The sequence below is a fragment of the Macaca nemestrina genome, chromosome X (assembly GCF_043159975.1).
Source record: "Macaca nemestrina isolate mMacNem1 chromosome X, mMacNem.hap1, whole genome shotgun sequence".
Taxonomy (NCBI): domain Eukaryota; kingdom Metazoa; phylum Chordata; class Mammalia; order Primates; family Cercopithecidae; genus Macaca; species Macaca nemestrina.
The window spans coordinates 86,427,773-86,444,209 of NC_092145.1; the positions used below are offsets into that span (position 1 = coordinate 86,427,773).

At 38.5% G+C, this 16,437-nt stretch overlaps 1 protein-coding gene across 3 annotated transcripts in view; it reads left to right on the forward strand.

The window, feature by feature from the left end:
* Nucleotides 1–16,437, forward strand: part of LOC105476688 (oligophrenin 1) — a 368,226-nt gene that overhangs the window by 139,433 nt on the left and 212,356 nt on the right. For all 3 annotated transcript variants that reach the window (XM_011732840.3, XM_011732841.3, XM_011732839.3), the window contains exons 4-5: nt 3,518–3,579; nt 11,837–11,908. In XM_011732840.3, coding sequence (XP_011731142.1) covers nt 3,518–3,579; nt 11,837–11,908 — 134 coding nt within the window. The remainder of the gene's footprint in view (nt 1–3,517; nt 3,580–11,836; nt 11,909–16,437) is intronic.

The following is a 16,437-nucleotide window of genomic DNA, read 5'->3' on the forward strand; positions in this document are numbered from 1 at the left end:
TCTCTAGTCTCCCACTTCTGGCTGACCTTCAGCTCTTTGCAAGGAGGAGTGAAGGCTAAGGCACAGTTGCAAACTGTCTGGCTGAATATTGAAGGTACACCCCACAATACACAGAGAGCCCTTCAGCAAAGGCTTGGGGATATTTGTTCAAACCGTTTAAAGAAATCTCTGTCCAATCACTTGTTGACCAGTAAGCTTACTGATCAGAGACTTTAGTGGTTTCGTATGACAAAGAATACAGACTATAGAATGAGTCCATGAAGCCAATAAACAGCCAGCAACCACAAGAACAACAAGCTCTGGGGAAAGAGGAGTTCTGATTTCCAAAGTTGTCACACTAGTTAGAATGTTAACTTTTAAAAAATTATGAAACATGCAAAGAAATAGTAAAATATGACCCTTGAACAAGGGAAAAAAAGCAATTAATAGAACCTGTCCCCGAGGAAGCCCTTATATTAGATTTCCTAGACAAAGAGTTTCATTACCTATTTAAATATATTTAAATTAATAAATGAGACCATGTCTAAAGAACTTAAGAAATGAATGAGAACAGTGTCTCACAAAATAGACAATATCAATAAAGAGATGGATTTTTTAAAAGGAATCAACTGAAACTTGCAGTTGAAAGTTGCAGTATAATAACTGAAATGAAAAACTTACTACTGGGGGTTCAGCATCATATTTGTACTGGGAGAATAAATGATCAGCAAATTTAAACACAAGTGAATTGACATCATTCAATCTGAGGGAAATAAAGAATAATAATTGAGAAAAATGAACAGAACCTCAGATACCTGTGGGGTATCATCAAGCATAAGAGCGTATACAGAATGAGAACTTCAGAAGAAGAGAGACGGGAAAGAAAGAATATTTAAAGAAATAATGGCCAAGAAATTGGCAAATTTGGTGAAAAACATGAATATGCACATCCAACAAGTTAAACTTTGAGATACATGCCTAAACATATGATAGTCTAATGAAAGAAAATAACAAAGAGATAATCTTGTAAAAAATAAGAGAAAAATGAAAGAATAGAAATGAATGAAAATAGTCACAACATACTAAATCTTATGGGATGCTGCTAAAACAGTGTTTGGAAGGAAATTTGTAGCTTCAAATTCCTATGTTAAAAAGGAACAAAGATATCAAATCAATAACCAAACTTTCCAACCTAAGACACTGGAAAAATAAGAGCAAACTAAAGAAACATAAGCAAAGAAATAATAAAGACTAAAGAGGAAATAAATGAAATGGAGAACAGTAAAAGACTACAATAATAAGGCAGCCTTGTCAAAATAACAAGACAATCGTTGAAACCAAACATCTGTTCTTCATAAAGGTAAACAAAATTGATAAACCCTTAGCTAGACTGACCATGAGACTACTTGAATTACTAAAATCAGGAATGAAATAGGGGATATTATTACTAATCCTAGAGAAATAAAACTGATTATAAAGAAATACTAAATATAGTTGACCCTTAAACAATATGGGTTCAAAACGCAGAGGTCCAGTTACATGCAGACTTTTTCTCTTTGATTTGGATAGAAAAATACAGTATTTGTGGGATATGAAATTCACATACATGGAGGGCCAACTTTTCATATGTGCATACATCCACATAAAACTTGTTCACAAATGTTCATGGTTGCATAAACAAGATTCAGAGGTCACATGTGTTTCCATTTATGTGAAATGTCTAGAGTAGGCAAGTTCATGGAAATAGAAACTAGATTAGTGGTTGTCTGGGTGTTGGGAGGAAGTGGTAATGGGGTGTAATGCTAATAGGGTTTAGGTTTCTTTTGGGGGTGATTAAAATGTTCTGCAATTATACAGTGGTGATAGTTGCAAAACTTTGTGAATATACTAAAAGCCACTGAATTGTACACTTTAAATGGTGCATTTTATTATGTCTCAGTCTGTTTGTGCCACCATAAAGGAATACCCAAGGCCAGGTGATTTATGAAGAAGAGAGGTTTATTTGGCTCATGGTTCTGCAGGCTATATAGGAAGCATGGCATCAGCATCTGCTTCTGGTGAGCACCTCAGGAAGCTTCCAGTGGTGGCAGAAGAAGAAAAGGAATCGGTGTGTCACATGGCCAGAGATGGAGCAAGAGAGACTGGAGAAGATATCAGGCTGTTTTGCACCATCAGATCTGGGGGTGGGAGGTAATACAAGGAGAAGTCATTCATTACCAGGAGGACTGCACCAATCTGTTCATGAGGGATCCAACCCCATGACCCAAACACCTCGGACCAGGCCTCACCTCCAACATTGGGGATTAAATTTCAACCTGAGATTTAGAGGAGATAGATACCCAAACTATATTATATGGTGATATCAATTCAGTGATAATAATAAGCACCTAATAAAGGTATCGTCACAATTAAACCCTGAAGCAGAAGGCTTGGCACATTTAATGTCCATAAAATTAGTCTTTTCCTTTAAATGTTTGAATATGATATTTGTCACATTTCCTTTAGAGGTAAACTGATCGTGTCTGGAAAAATGCCAGTTGAAAAAATCTCTCTGACAGTTTTCTTAGCATAAAGTATTTGGGGACAGAAGGTCAACAAATATTTCCATTTTTTCCTATTTACTCTTTCTGAGTGTGGTGTATATCTTTTCTATGCTACAGTTGAGCTCTGAATGAATTTAGTGTTTGCAAAGGTGATCTCCCTGGGTATTTGCAGCAACTTAATCCTCAGAAGAAGAAAGAAATGTCATTGCCTTGCATGCTGTGTTGACCCCGAAATTCATTTCCTTGACACCAGGAATGCTGGACTTATTCAGTTCTTTAAAGGAGGAAACTCAATTTTTGATTAAAAATGGTAGTGTGGACAAATTTGTTTTTCCAGGCTTTCATTCAGATGCCAGTTCAGAATATATTTCCTGCTTCTGGAGAGAAGTTGAGGAATCTGAAGAGGCACTAAAGACTGTTTAGCTTAACTTACCTTTTTTTTTGTTTATAAAGACATCAAAATTTCTGAGAAGGGAAGTGATTTGCCCAGTCATCCTGCCAGTAAGTGGCACAATTGGCACTAGAAGAGTAGAAAGTTTGGGAGGGTGGAAAGGGTAGTATTTATTATTTACTTTGTATTGACCCTACATTTACCATCCAATTTAGTTTTTACAGCAATACTCTCTGGTTGGTCAGTAGTGGAACAGGGATCCAAACTCATTTCAGGGTTCTATAGATGCCATTCATTACACAGCAAACCCCTTGCCTCTTTTCTAATCTTTGCTTGTCTATGAAATAAGAGAAATTCTAGCTACTCCTGAGTGGCTGTAAGGATTAAATAAAATATTAAAGTATATGGGGGTTGATAAAACAGAAAAGAAAAGAAACATTCGATAGGTACTGAACACCTGCTTTTGTCCTCCGATTTGACACCTTCCTCTAGTGGCCATGTGGGCATAGGGCACTGGTCCCTACTTGCTGTTACACAGATCTCTGTCCCTTTGTCTATCAAGCACCATGATTAATTTGTTTTACATTTGATTCTCTCCTTCCAGCTGAATCCTTCAAGGAATTTGCTGAATTGCTCAACGAGGTAGAAAATGAGAGGATGATGATGGTAAGTCATTAACTCTGTCACTGAAGCTGAGTTCATGGGTGATATAGGGGATTTTTCCTGTCCTTTATGCTTGGATTGATCCTATACTATTTTGATTTCTGTCAGATAGCTTCTTGGTGCTGTAAAAATAGTTAGGTAATAGATCTGGTTATTATGTCTCAAGCTTCCACCCTGAGAGTTTGGCATTAGATAGAGCGAAATTAATGTGCAAATCCCATCTGTATTCATTTCAGTGAAAAAGAATTTCAGTGGATATTAAACTGGGCCTTTAAACATGTTGACAGAAATTGAGGTCTTTAGTGTTTTTAGCCAAATTATCCATTTGTTAATCTTCAATTTGTAGAGTAGTTTTACTTTTATAGAGAAAATCAGTAGAAAATACAGAGAGAACTCATATACCACCTTTCTCTCTCCCATTCAGTTTTCTCTATTATTAAACATCGTGAATGTGATACATTTGTTATAATTGATGAGCCAATATTGAAACAATATTATTAGCTAAAGTTCATAGTTTACATTAGGATTTACTTTTGATATTGTACATTTTATGGATTTGACAAATATATAATGACATGTATCCACCATTACAGTGCCACCATACAGAATAGATTCATGACCGTGAACATTTCTTTTGTTCAATCTATTCATCCTTCTCTTCCTCCTCCAGTCCTGAAACCCTGACAACTACTGATCTTTTTTTAATTGTGTTTTGCCTTTTCCAGAATGTTTATAGTTGATATCAAACAGTATGTAGCCATTTCAGATTGGCATATTTGACTTAGCAATATGCATTTTATTTTCCTGTCATTTATTTTTATCATTAAATAATATCCCATTGTATGAGTTACCACAGTTTATCCATTCACCTACTGAGGGACATCTTGGTAATTTTGGCAATTACAAGGAAAACTATTATAAACAGTTGTATGTAGGTGTTTGTGTTGATACAAATTTCCAATTGATTTAGTTAAATAATAAGGAGTGTAATTGCTGGAGTGTAAATTGTCAGAGTATGTTTAATTTTGTAAAAAATTGCCCAACCAACTTCCAAAATAGCTGTGCATAACCAGCAATGAATCAGAGTTCCTGTTGCTCCATGTCCTCGCCAACTCCATGTTCTTACCAGCATTTGCTGTTGTCAGTGTTCTGGATTTTAGCCATTCTCACGGGTGTGTAGTCATATCTCATTGCTGTTGTAATTTGCAACTCCCTAATCACATATTATGCAGAGCATCTTTCCATATGGTTAACTGCCATCGGTATATCCTCTCTGGTGAGGTATTTGTTCAGTTCTTTTGCCTATTTTTAAATTGATTTTCTTTTGTTAAGTTTTAAGAGTTCTTTGTATATTTTAGATGCCAGACGTTTATCCAATAGGCATTTGCAAGGATTTTCTCCCCATCTGTGGCTTGTCTTTTTATTTTCTCAACAGTATCTTTTGCATTGCATAGGTTTTTTATTTTAATGAAGTCCAACTTATACATTTTTGCTTTAATGGATCATGCTTTTGGTGTTATATCTAAAAAGTCTTTTCCAAATCCAAGGTCACCCAGATTTTCTCCTATGTTATCTTTTTGGAATTTTATAGCTTTTTGTTTTACATTTAGGTCAATGATTCATTTTGAATTAATTTTTATGAAGGATATAAGGTCTGTGTCTAGATTCACTGTTTTGCATGTGGATATCCAGTTGCTCCAACATTATTTTTTGAAAATACTATTCTTTCTCCTTGAATTACTTTTTGTCCTTTATCAAAGATCACTTGACTATATTTATATGGGTCTGTATCTGGGCTCTCTATTTCTGTTCCATTGATCTATTTATCTGTTCTTTCACCAACACCACACTATCTTCATAACTTTAGCATGGTAGGAATTGCATTGTAGTAAAAACCATTGAAGTCAGGTATAAGCTTAAGAATCAGTTTGTTCATATCCACAAAATAACTTGCTGGGATTTTGAGTGGGATTGCTTTTAAGATCCTAGAGATATCTTTTTTATTTTGATTAGGATTTGCTTTTAAGATACCAGGGAAAAACTGATATCTTAAAAATATTGACTTTTCCTAAATGTGAACATGGGTTATCTCTCCATTTAGTTACATCGTTTTTGATTTCTTTCATCAGAGTTTTATAGTTTCCTTATATAGATCTTCTACGTATTTTGCTAGATTTGTACTTAAGGGTTTCATTTTTATGAAGTCTAATTATTTTAACAGCCTAAAAATAACCTTTTTGTGTGGTCCTTAGAGCAGCAGTACCACCATGAGCAGCAGCAGCAGAAAATTATTGGAAATACTGGTCCTTGTCCCCACCACAGACTTATTGGGGACTTAAATGTTGAAATGTATATGTTGATCAATATTCATTTTTATTACGGGCATGATGGTAAGATGAGAATTCTGTAGAGGATATCAAAGTGGTCTACTTTACCTTTCTCCATCAGATGACTTTTTGTGGGCTTCTCAGTTTTGTTAAAGCTATTTATTCCAACAGCCAGAACTCATTTACCTATAAAACCTCTCTCCTTTCAACAGTGTGGTACTGCCTTCTCAAAATACTGCTCATAGAATCTAGACTCCTAGAGAAGTAGGATTGAAGGCAGGACTTGGAGGTAGGGGAATTAGAGAATTAAGGCTCTAATTCTGGCTCTGTCACTAACTTGTTGACTTCAGATTAATTACTTCATTTTTCTGGGCTCCTTTTTCTTATTTGTAGAGTGAGGAAAATAATCCCCATCTCTTATGGTTGTTTAAAGTTCTCCAAATAATATAGTAAACATGGAAGTGTTTTATAAGGGGAAAATACTGATTATGTAAGCATGGTTTTTAGTTATCTTTAGTTACTCACAAGATTCTGCTTGTGGAAATATGACTTGGGAATTTTCTTAGTTTAAAATATTTGCTTTTAAATGTACTAAGAAGAGACCAATATGTGTGGTTTCCCTGGAGCCTCTTAGATGGCCCCCTTGCTAATACACACTCTACTAAATGTTCTTCTCTGCCCACAGAGTTTGTGGACTGCTGCCCATGTTGTTTTCAAAGGCATTTGCCCCCATTTCATTCAGATAGCATTAGAAAGCTCAGCTGTACTTCGCTTTAGCCCTAGTTGTTTCTCCATCTCTTTTATTTACCCAATAACAAAGCCCTCACATATTGAAGTAGTATTCATCTTTTGAGATGTTGTTTTTCTCACCCTTCCTGCTGGTACTTTGCCACATGACTGACTCATTTTCTTCTGTCTTTAATTATGTTGTGCCCTTTTGTCCCAACAACTTTTCAATCATATATTGAGTGTTTGCTCCCTATTTCCCACTTAATTCCAGGAATGCTGAGATGGTTAGGCTTAATGAGTGCTTTCACCCCATGCCAGGAATTCATTGCTTGATTATAACTTTTCCATTTCCTGGCTTTGTAGCAAAAGGACCCCTCTACCCCAATCTGGATAATTTAGTGGGTCTTATATTGCATTTTATCCTTTGTAAAAGAAGAGTCCAAAATAAGCTTTAGAATAACAGGAAGAAAGTTCACAGCCCTCAAGCATGGAAATTGTCTGTGTCTGGTCATCTCCATAAATGAATATAAATTGGAGAAGAAATTATGAAGGGAAGAAGTGAGGAAGGGCATCCCTGTGATGTTCTCAAAAGTATCCTCTTGGGGCTGGGTGCAGTGGCTCATGCTTGTAATCCTAGCTCTTTGGGAGGCTGAGGCAGGCAGATCGCTTGAGGCCAGGAGTTCAAAAGCAGCCTGACCAACATGGTGAAACCCTGTCTCTACTAAAAATACAAAAATTAGCCGGGCGTTATCATGCACCTGTAGTCTCAGCTACTCGGGAGGCTGAGGTGGGGGGATCTCCTGAACCTGAGGAGGTCAAGTCTGCAGTGAGTCATGATCATGCCACTGTACTACAGCCTGGGCGAGTAAGGCCCTGCCAAGAAAAAAAAAAGGGCGGGGGGAGGGCCTCGAAAAGTCTGAATTGCACACTTCTTATATGATTATGAAGCTTGCCTAGATTCTTTTCTGACTCCAAAGAGGCCTCTGTTGGCAATGTGCAAGGTCTGTTTTTGAAGACTGCCAAAAGTCACCTAAAGAGGCCCCCATGATATTTCAACCTGTCTTTAATGCTCTCTCTTTTTAAAAATGTTTTTATTTTTTATTTTTTGAGACAGAGTCTCCCTCTGTTGCCCAGGCTGGAGTGCAGTGGCGTGATCTCGGCTCACTGCAACCTCTGCCTCTTGTGTTCAAGTGATTCTCCTGCCTCAGCCTCCTGAGTAGCTGGGACTATAGGCACCCACCACCATGCCCAGCTAATTTTTGTATTTTTAGTAGAGATGGGGTTTTGCCATGTTGGCCAGGCTGGCCTCGAACTCCTGGCCTCAGCTGATCCACCCGCCTTGGCCTCCCAAAGTGCTGAGATTACAGGCGCAAGCCACTGTGCCCAGCCCAGTGCTTTCTTTTGATATTTCATTTACCATCAAAGATTCCTGAACAATCCTGCAATACTGGACTGAGTATCATCTCTATTCTGCTCAACACCTTGTTCAGTGTTACTTTGGCCTTTATTCAATAGGATTCTGATGATAGAAATTCACTAATGAGTTTAGGATGTCACTCCTTATGGTGAAGATTCTACCTGAGATAGCAGGTGGGAGTTTTTGTCCCCAGTGAGCTCACACAATGAATGCAGTGATTAGAGAAGAGATTAAAGGCCAAGTTTACTTAAAGGGGGTCATTGCTCGAGTTCTAAGGGGTTTCAGAATAAAATAGAATGAGAAAGAAAAAAGAGGAAATCCTCAATGTGACTTTTTTCTACATTCCTAAGTCTCTATTCTGACAAGAAAATAATATAATTACCAATGAGTGTCATAGAAAGGAAAAGATTCAGAGTATCTGTTTGTGCTGTAGGAGACTGGGAGCAGTATTGCCAAAGTGATTAAGGGAAAATGATGTACTGCAATTCTAGTAAACCATGGACTATTTTTCTAGACTGAACTGGGATCAAAAATCTAAAAGTCAGTGGCCTTGTGGACCCTGTGTGAGAAGTTGCTGACACACTTGCTTATGCAGGACAATCCCCTTTGGGGCATGAAAAGCCAGCAACTCTGCCATCCTGGGGGTTCCTGAATATGCAAGGGCCCAGCTCCATACAGGCTTTAGAAAGTAGTATGTTCACTTCTTATTTAAAGGCAAACTTCTTCAATGTTTCCCAGTTGGCCACTTCTTAGGTATTACATTTATTTATTTATTTATTTATTTATTTATTTATTTATGAATGAGACTGAGTCTCACTCTGTCACCCAGACTGGAGAGCAGTGACGCAGTCTTGGCTCACTGCAACCTCCGCCTCCTGGGTTCAGGTGATTCTCCTGCCTCAGCCTCCCAAGTAGCTGGGATTACAGGCATGTGCCACCTCGCCCGGCTAGTTTTTTGTATTTGTAGTAGAGACGGGGTTTCACCATTTTGACCAGGCTGGTCTTGAAACCCTGACCTCAGGTGATTCATCCGCCTCAGCTTCCCAAAGTGCTAGGATTACAGGTGTGAGCCACTGCACCCGGCCCGTATTGCATTTTTTAAACTGCAAATTGTCTTTCTAATTATCTATTGCTTCATACCTTTTTCTAATATTAGTGGCTGAAACCAGGGTCCCCCACCCCTAGGCTGTGGGGCACCAGTCTATGGCCTATTAGGAACCTGGCCACACAGCAGGAGGTGAGCAGCAGGATAGGGAGCATTACTGCTTGAGCTCTGCCTGCTATCAGATCAGTAGCCCCATTAGATTCTCATAGGAGCAAACCCTATTGTGAACTGTGCATGCAGGATCTAGGTTGCATGCTCTGTATGACAGTCTAATGCTTGATGATCTGAGGTTGAACAGTTTCATCCTGAAACCATCTCCACCTCCCCCTACCCTGGGTCCATGGAAAAATTGTCTTCCATGATTCTGGTGCCTGGTGCCAAAAAGGTTGCAGATTACTGGCTTAAACTTAAACTAATTATTTGTAATTATTTTGTGGGTTAGGCATTCAGACGGGTCAGCTGGGCGATTCTTCTGCTCCAAATGATGGCATTTATCTGGCAGATTAGTTGATACGGAAGGTCCAAAATGGTTTTCCTAATGTTTGGCACCTTCCACTGGGGATGGCAGGAAGGGCAGTTTCAGCTGGTATGAGACATTGACTAGAATTTGGCCTCTTCTGTTTGGTAATCTCAGGGTAATTAAACTTCTCATATACTGTCTCAAGGCTCCTAGTGGGAGTATTCCAAGAGAACTGGGAGAGAACTGGTCCTGGCCTTTTATGACCTAGCTTCAAATGTCACAGAGTGTTACTTCTGGAGTGCTCTATTTGTTCAAAATATTAACAAGCCCACTCACATTCAAGGTAGAGGGAATACAGACCTCACCTCTCAATGGAAGGTATGTCAGAGTTTGTGGCCATGTTTTAAGGCTTCCACAATACTAAAGGAGAAAAATGGACTTTCTGTACTGGGCCTATGACACCAATGACTTAATTTGTGGATATTTTTAGTAGAAGAAGTTTTACTTTCAATTAAGGAGAGACTTTGGTGTAATTTTTTTTGATACCATAATTGTTAGTGAATCTTTGATTTCCTAAGCAACCAAAACGAATCTTTCTATGAGTCAGACCTCATAGAAAGAGAAGTCTTTACTAGGGGCTCTTGCAGGGTGGAATTTATAGACTTTACTGCCTTTGGCTAATGAGCACACTCAGAGATGAAAAGAGAATGTTAAGGGTTGTACTGGGAGGTAGGTTATAGTACGATTAGGACTCAATGGGGTTTCATAGATCCAGTAGAAGAGAAGAGATGTGATGAGAATCAGACAGGGTCTGGAAGTGTTAGTAGGCAAGAGATTTGTTTTTGTAAAAATCAGCAAACTTTGGGAAGGGTTACATGATTTTTTAAGTCTAGGCTTGTAGCAAACAAGTTTTAGAAAGCCAGCTATAAAAGCACTGGTGATCAGGAGACATAGAGAATGACTGTTCTCAAGGAAAACATTTTTTTTTCTTGCCTAGTTTTATATATTTTTTTGCTGGGTGCTGTCTGTCCTGGATGGTAGCATTAGGAGCTGCAGTAGATCAGAATGTCAGGGTTCACCAGGTTGTTCTCATACAAAGGCTAGCAGTGACATTTTAGGAGTTTGCCCATTTAGTTGAACCTTGAATCATACCTGCACACAAAACAAGAGGCCCAAATTACCTGAAAGACACGTATAACCCATGCACTAATGCCCCACAACTTTCCACACTTTTGGGGTGGTAGGTTAAAAATTGCTTCTTAGATTGGAGAAGTCAGATCTTGTCAAAACTGACTTTTTCCTGTTGTCTATTTTTGTTAGGAAGATATATCTTGTCTTACTGACACTTAGGTCTTATATGGCAAGGAAACTTGTCTTTTAGTTTTCTGTCTTGTAGCTAATTAATAAAAATTAATGCAATGATTCCCAAAATGCAGCCCTTTAGATGCCTTCTCTAAGGTCTTCCATTTTAGTGATTCTAACTCTCACCACGGAGGCACAAACCCCACTTGTTGCCTTGGACATACACAATCTCATAAGAGATTTATATGAAGAAAAAGCTTTGTATACCTTTACCTGCCCAAAGAACAAGGGGTCTTCTTTGATTTTGATGTTTTTATATCTCCAGAACATATTTATTAATGCCAATATTAATAGTCCCTGAACAGGCCATTCCTATTAGCTTCTGAGCATTCATATTTAGGTGATTTGAAGACCTAGTCTAGTGTTTTCTGTGATGCTGTAATGCATTCCACATTCTGAAGGAAATTTTCTGGTTTTATGGCACAGGCAGGACTGTAAATGTTTTATCCTAATGCTATCACTGCACACTCATTTGCCTCTGATGAAATGATTTGCACTTGCTGCAATTGTCCTTTTCTTGTATTTGCCATTCTCTTTCTCTTCTCTTTTTCACCTGTCCTTCAGGTCTCCTCTGTCTTCTGCTGGACATCACTTCAGATATTTATCGATTAAAAACTCAGATCAGACTATCATTAAAGTTACAGAGAAATGCCCCTCTTATTCTTTCTCCCACTTCTTCTCAATGCATTCGATTTTCAGAAACAATATAGAAACAAACAATAATAAACCCCAACAAATCAGCAAACCATTTAACATTTTGCAGGATGGTATATAAATGAAAATGTCATAGTAACAAGGAATCTTGTATTTGAACCTTGTTAACCTAGAAATTATTTTGTTTGTTTTTCCTTTTTGTCTAGGTACACAATGCTAGTGATTTGCTGATTAAACCCTTGGAAAATTTCCGGAAGGAACAAATAGGCTTCACCAAGGTACATTTTCTGTATATGTATAAGATTTTTTTTTTTTTAATAGCAATCAAATAGTTGTATGGGCTACTACTCTTCACTTTACAAAGATATGCACCAACCTGCTGGTGCTTTGCTCTTGGCCTAGTCAGCCTCCTAAACTGTGCAAAATAAATGTTTGTTGTTTATGTCACCCTGTCTATGGCATTCTGTTATAGTAGCCTCAACTAACGTGACAAAGGGGATCGGAGGGGTGGGTGATTAGTTTCTATGAGAAAAGTGATCATGAAAGAAAGTAAGAAAATCTAGAATTGGCCTCTGACTTTGTGGCCAACAGACTCTGTATCTGTGCATAAGTTGCTTCTCCTTTTGGTGTTTTTGTTGTTTTGCCTGGAAAACTAGCTATCATTTATCAACTGCCTGCTATGTTGAGCACTAGGCTAGGGGCTTTACGTTCATTCTTTAATCACAAGGACCTTGTGTGCTTCTGGCATTTTCCCCATTTCACAAATGAGGTAACTGAGCCTTGGACAAGATAAATAACATGACTAAAGTTATATAACTAGTGATATAGTTTGGATCTGTGTCCCCATCTAAATCTCATGTTCAGTTGTAATTCCCAGTGTTGGAGGTGGGGCCCGGTGGGAGGTGATTACATCATGGGGGCGGATCCTTCATGAATGGTTGAGGACCATCCCCTCAATGCTGTTCTCCTAGTGGTGAGTTCTCATCAGATCTGGTTGTTTGAAAGTATGTAGCAACTCCCTCACCTCTTACTCCTGCTCTGGCCATGTAAGATGTACCTGCTTTCCTTTCACCTTCTGCCATGATTTTGTTTCCTGAGACTTCACCAAAGGAGAAGCTGCTATACTTCCTGTACAGCATGCAGAACTGTGAGCCCATTAAATCTCTTTTCTTTATAAATTACCCGGTCTCATGTATTTCTTTATAGCAGTGCAAGAGCAGACTGATGTGGCTAGTAAGTGATAGTGGCCTGGATTTAGACCTAAAGGTCTTTTTAGCTTTACATTCCATACTCTTTGCATTAAGCTATGCTGTCTAGGTCTTTGCTGTCTATTATGGTAACTACTATCTATTTAAATAAATTAACAACTCAGCTCCTCATTCTTTCTAGCCAAATTTCAAGTGCTCAGCTGTCACTTGTGTCTAGTAGCTACTGTGTTTGACAGTGCAGATAAAATACATTTCCATCATTGTGCAAACTTCCATTGGATAATGCTGTGTGCCAGATAATTTCACATTCTTTTCAGCTTGACCATCCTATGGATCTCTGATTCTCCAATGCCTGTTAAAGGGATGTGAATGATTTTCATTTTTAATCTTTTCATCTAGGTGTAGGTCTGTTTCATGAGCTCTCAATGTATATCCACCATGTAGCAGAGGTTGTTTCTTCTGCCAGGGCTAAAATACAGCATCTTATCCAAGCATCTAGGTTTTTTTAGGACTAAGAGCATACCAACCAGTAGATATTATTTGGAATATCATGACAATCAGTTTGGATCAAGAATTTGAAAACAGTAAGTTTTTCTTTTTTTAAAAGACACTATCTTGCCAACTCACCTTCCCAAAGTGCTGGTATTACAGGCATGAGCCTCCATGCCTGGCCATGAAAGTAGCAAATTTTGAGAAGAAAGAGCAAAGTAGTGGTTGAGCTCCCACTACCTGCTATCATCAGATTTACATGGGCATTGTTAGAAATGACTGGTGTTCAAGCAAAGTGAGTTCCCCTGATAGCCCAGCAATACTGGATTCTACTTGTTTCACTGGAGCCTCATTAACATCAATACTTAGTTGGGAGAGGATATAATTGAAGGATAGAAGTATATTTAAACTTACAACTGAGGATAAAAATAACCACTTGTGAAATAATTTGATTTACTTTCATTCCTTTATAAGAATAACACTAGGAAAGTAAGGATATGCTACCATGGTTGCCCTCATATTATCTGAGCAAATGGAAATGAATTTGTATTATGTGCAGTCATGCGTTGCTTAATGTTGTTCTGAGAAATGCATCATTACATGTTTTCGTGGTTGTGTGAACTTCACAGGAGTGTGTTTAACACAAACCTCAATGGTGTAGCCTAATACACAACTGGGCTATATGGTATAGCCTATTGCTCCTAGGCTACAAACTTGTACTGGTGTTAACTGTACTGAATAGTATAGGCAGTTATAACCCAATGGTAAGTATTTGTTTATCTAAACATATAAAACATACAGTAAAAATACTGTATTATAATCTTACAGGACTTTCATTGTATATGCGGTTCATTGTTTACTAAAACATTATTTTGTGGTGCATGACTGTACTTCTATGGCCCATGCCTGCACTGAGGGTTTTACACATGCTTTTTTCCTTAATTCTCACAGCAAACCTGTGAGGTGGGATTTTTAATATCCATTGTCTCAATGAAGAATGTGAGTCTCAGAAAGTTTAAATATGTATCTATCTTTTTTCATAATCCTTTACCAGTAAGGCCAGCCTGCATATCTACAAAGAAGACCAACTTAGTGTGAGTCATGTCTCCAATAAACTATGTAGAATTCCAATCGTCAAAATGTAACTTATAGTCTACCCCGTATGTTATCAATTTATTGCCCATCAGTTCCAAGCCTCTCAATACCTGCTCTGTAATAATGGACAGATTTTCTTTAAGCATCTTTCCTTTATAGTGAGCACGCCTTAAACTTTCTCAGTAGAGGGAGCTGGAGGGACGTTGCAGGAGGAGGGGGATCTCTTCAGGTTTCCAGCTGAGGCGGGGGCGGGGCAGGGGCAGGGAGGACAGCTGATGGAACTCTGACCCAGCCACCCACCCAGGCACATGGTGCCTCAATTTCCTTGAAGGCTTCATGACCATGCAGTCCTTCAGCTTCCCTCTGTAGACCCCCTACCCTACATGGCCCGCTTGCTGGTGAAGAGTTATCATGGAGCTATTACCCGCTCTGCAGGGCCCTCATCCATTGACCTTGCACCCTAGGGGGTTCCCACCAAACCAGGCTGGCCCCGCTGAGCTCACCTGCAACTCAGTTTTCCCACCTTCTCTTTATACCTTCTCCACTGGTCACTGTTGGCCCGCTTTTTTGTACTCTGGGGAGTTGCCTCCTGCTTACACAGTGACTGTGAACCACCGGGCCAAATCAGCACACATTCTGCTATCCAGTGTGTTAAATTTCTTCTTTTCTTTTCTTTTTTTGGGAGACAGGGTGGGTCTCACTCTGTCAACCATGCTGAGGTGCAGTGGTATAATCATGACTCACTTCAGCCTCGACCTCTCTGGGCTCAGGTGATCCTCTCACCTCAGCCTCTCAAGTTGCTGGGACTACAGGCACATACCACCACGCCTGGCTAATTTTTTTTTTTTTTTTTTTTGTAATTTCTGTAGAGATGGGGTTTCACCATGTTGCCCAGACTGGTCTTGAATGCCTGAGCTCAAGCAATCCTCCTGCCTTGGCCTCCCAAAGTGTTAGAATTACAGGCATGAGCTACCACACCCTGCCAAATTACTCCTTTTCAAGTGAGGTCTGAACCCCATTAAAATTTGTCCTTATTTGAGTACTTTTCCTTAGCCTTAGTGTACCATATAGAGTTTTCTTATATGTTAATTGTTTGTAGTGTTTTATATCTCGTGATTGGACTTAGCCTGATATACCCAGCACTGCTGCTAGCTAGCTTTGTGAGTTCACTGGTTGTGGTAGGTGTTATATTAGGCCCTCACACATATAGATCCATGTTCTCATTTGAACCTCAGAACAATCTTGTAAAGGTTATTATCCTCCATTAACAGGTGGGGACACTAAGTTCAGTGAGGTGTAGCCTCTAAGGTCACTCAGTAGCTTGGATATGAATTGAGTTTTGTTGTAAGTCTAGGGCTCATTTCACTTTGCAGGAAATAGCACTTCTCTCTGAACCTCAGTTTTCTCATGACTCCTGACAAGAACAATGTCAAATCTTCCAAATCTGATCTTCTGTTAGTTTGAGATTCTAAGGATAATTAACTAAATATTTGTCCACTGAATACTAGAAATGCAGTAGACAGAACTAGTTGCACTGTAAGTGGAAAATACACCCTAAAATATACTGTGGATTTTGAAGACAGTATGAAAAAATAGAAAATATTAACATTTAATTTTGATTATGTGTTTAAGTGATAATATTTGGCCACTTATTTTTCCTTTTTGAAATGTGACTACTAAACATTTTTAAATTACATGTGGCTTATATTACCTTTCTATTGGATAACACTGAACTAGACAAAGAAATTACATTTGGTAGATAGCTCCTGCCCATTTGGTAGATAGTTCGTGGGCTTTCTCAGGCTTCAGAATCAAGAGGAGGAAGTATTTGATGAAAATTTGTATACAGATAGTTATTTAATTAATTAAATTAGTTAACATATATAAAGTTTTTAGTACAGTACCTGGCAAATAATATGCACTAAATAAGTTTCTTTCATCAATCATATGTGCTAAAAATTTTTCTTTAATCACTGTAATTCTTGTTAGTACTGGTAATAGAATAGGGAAGATAG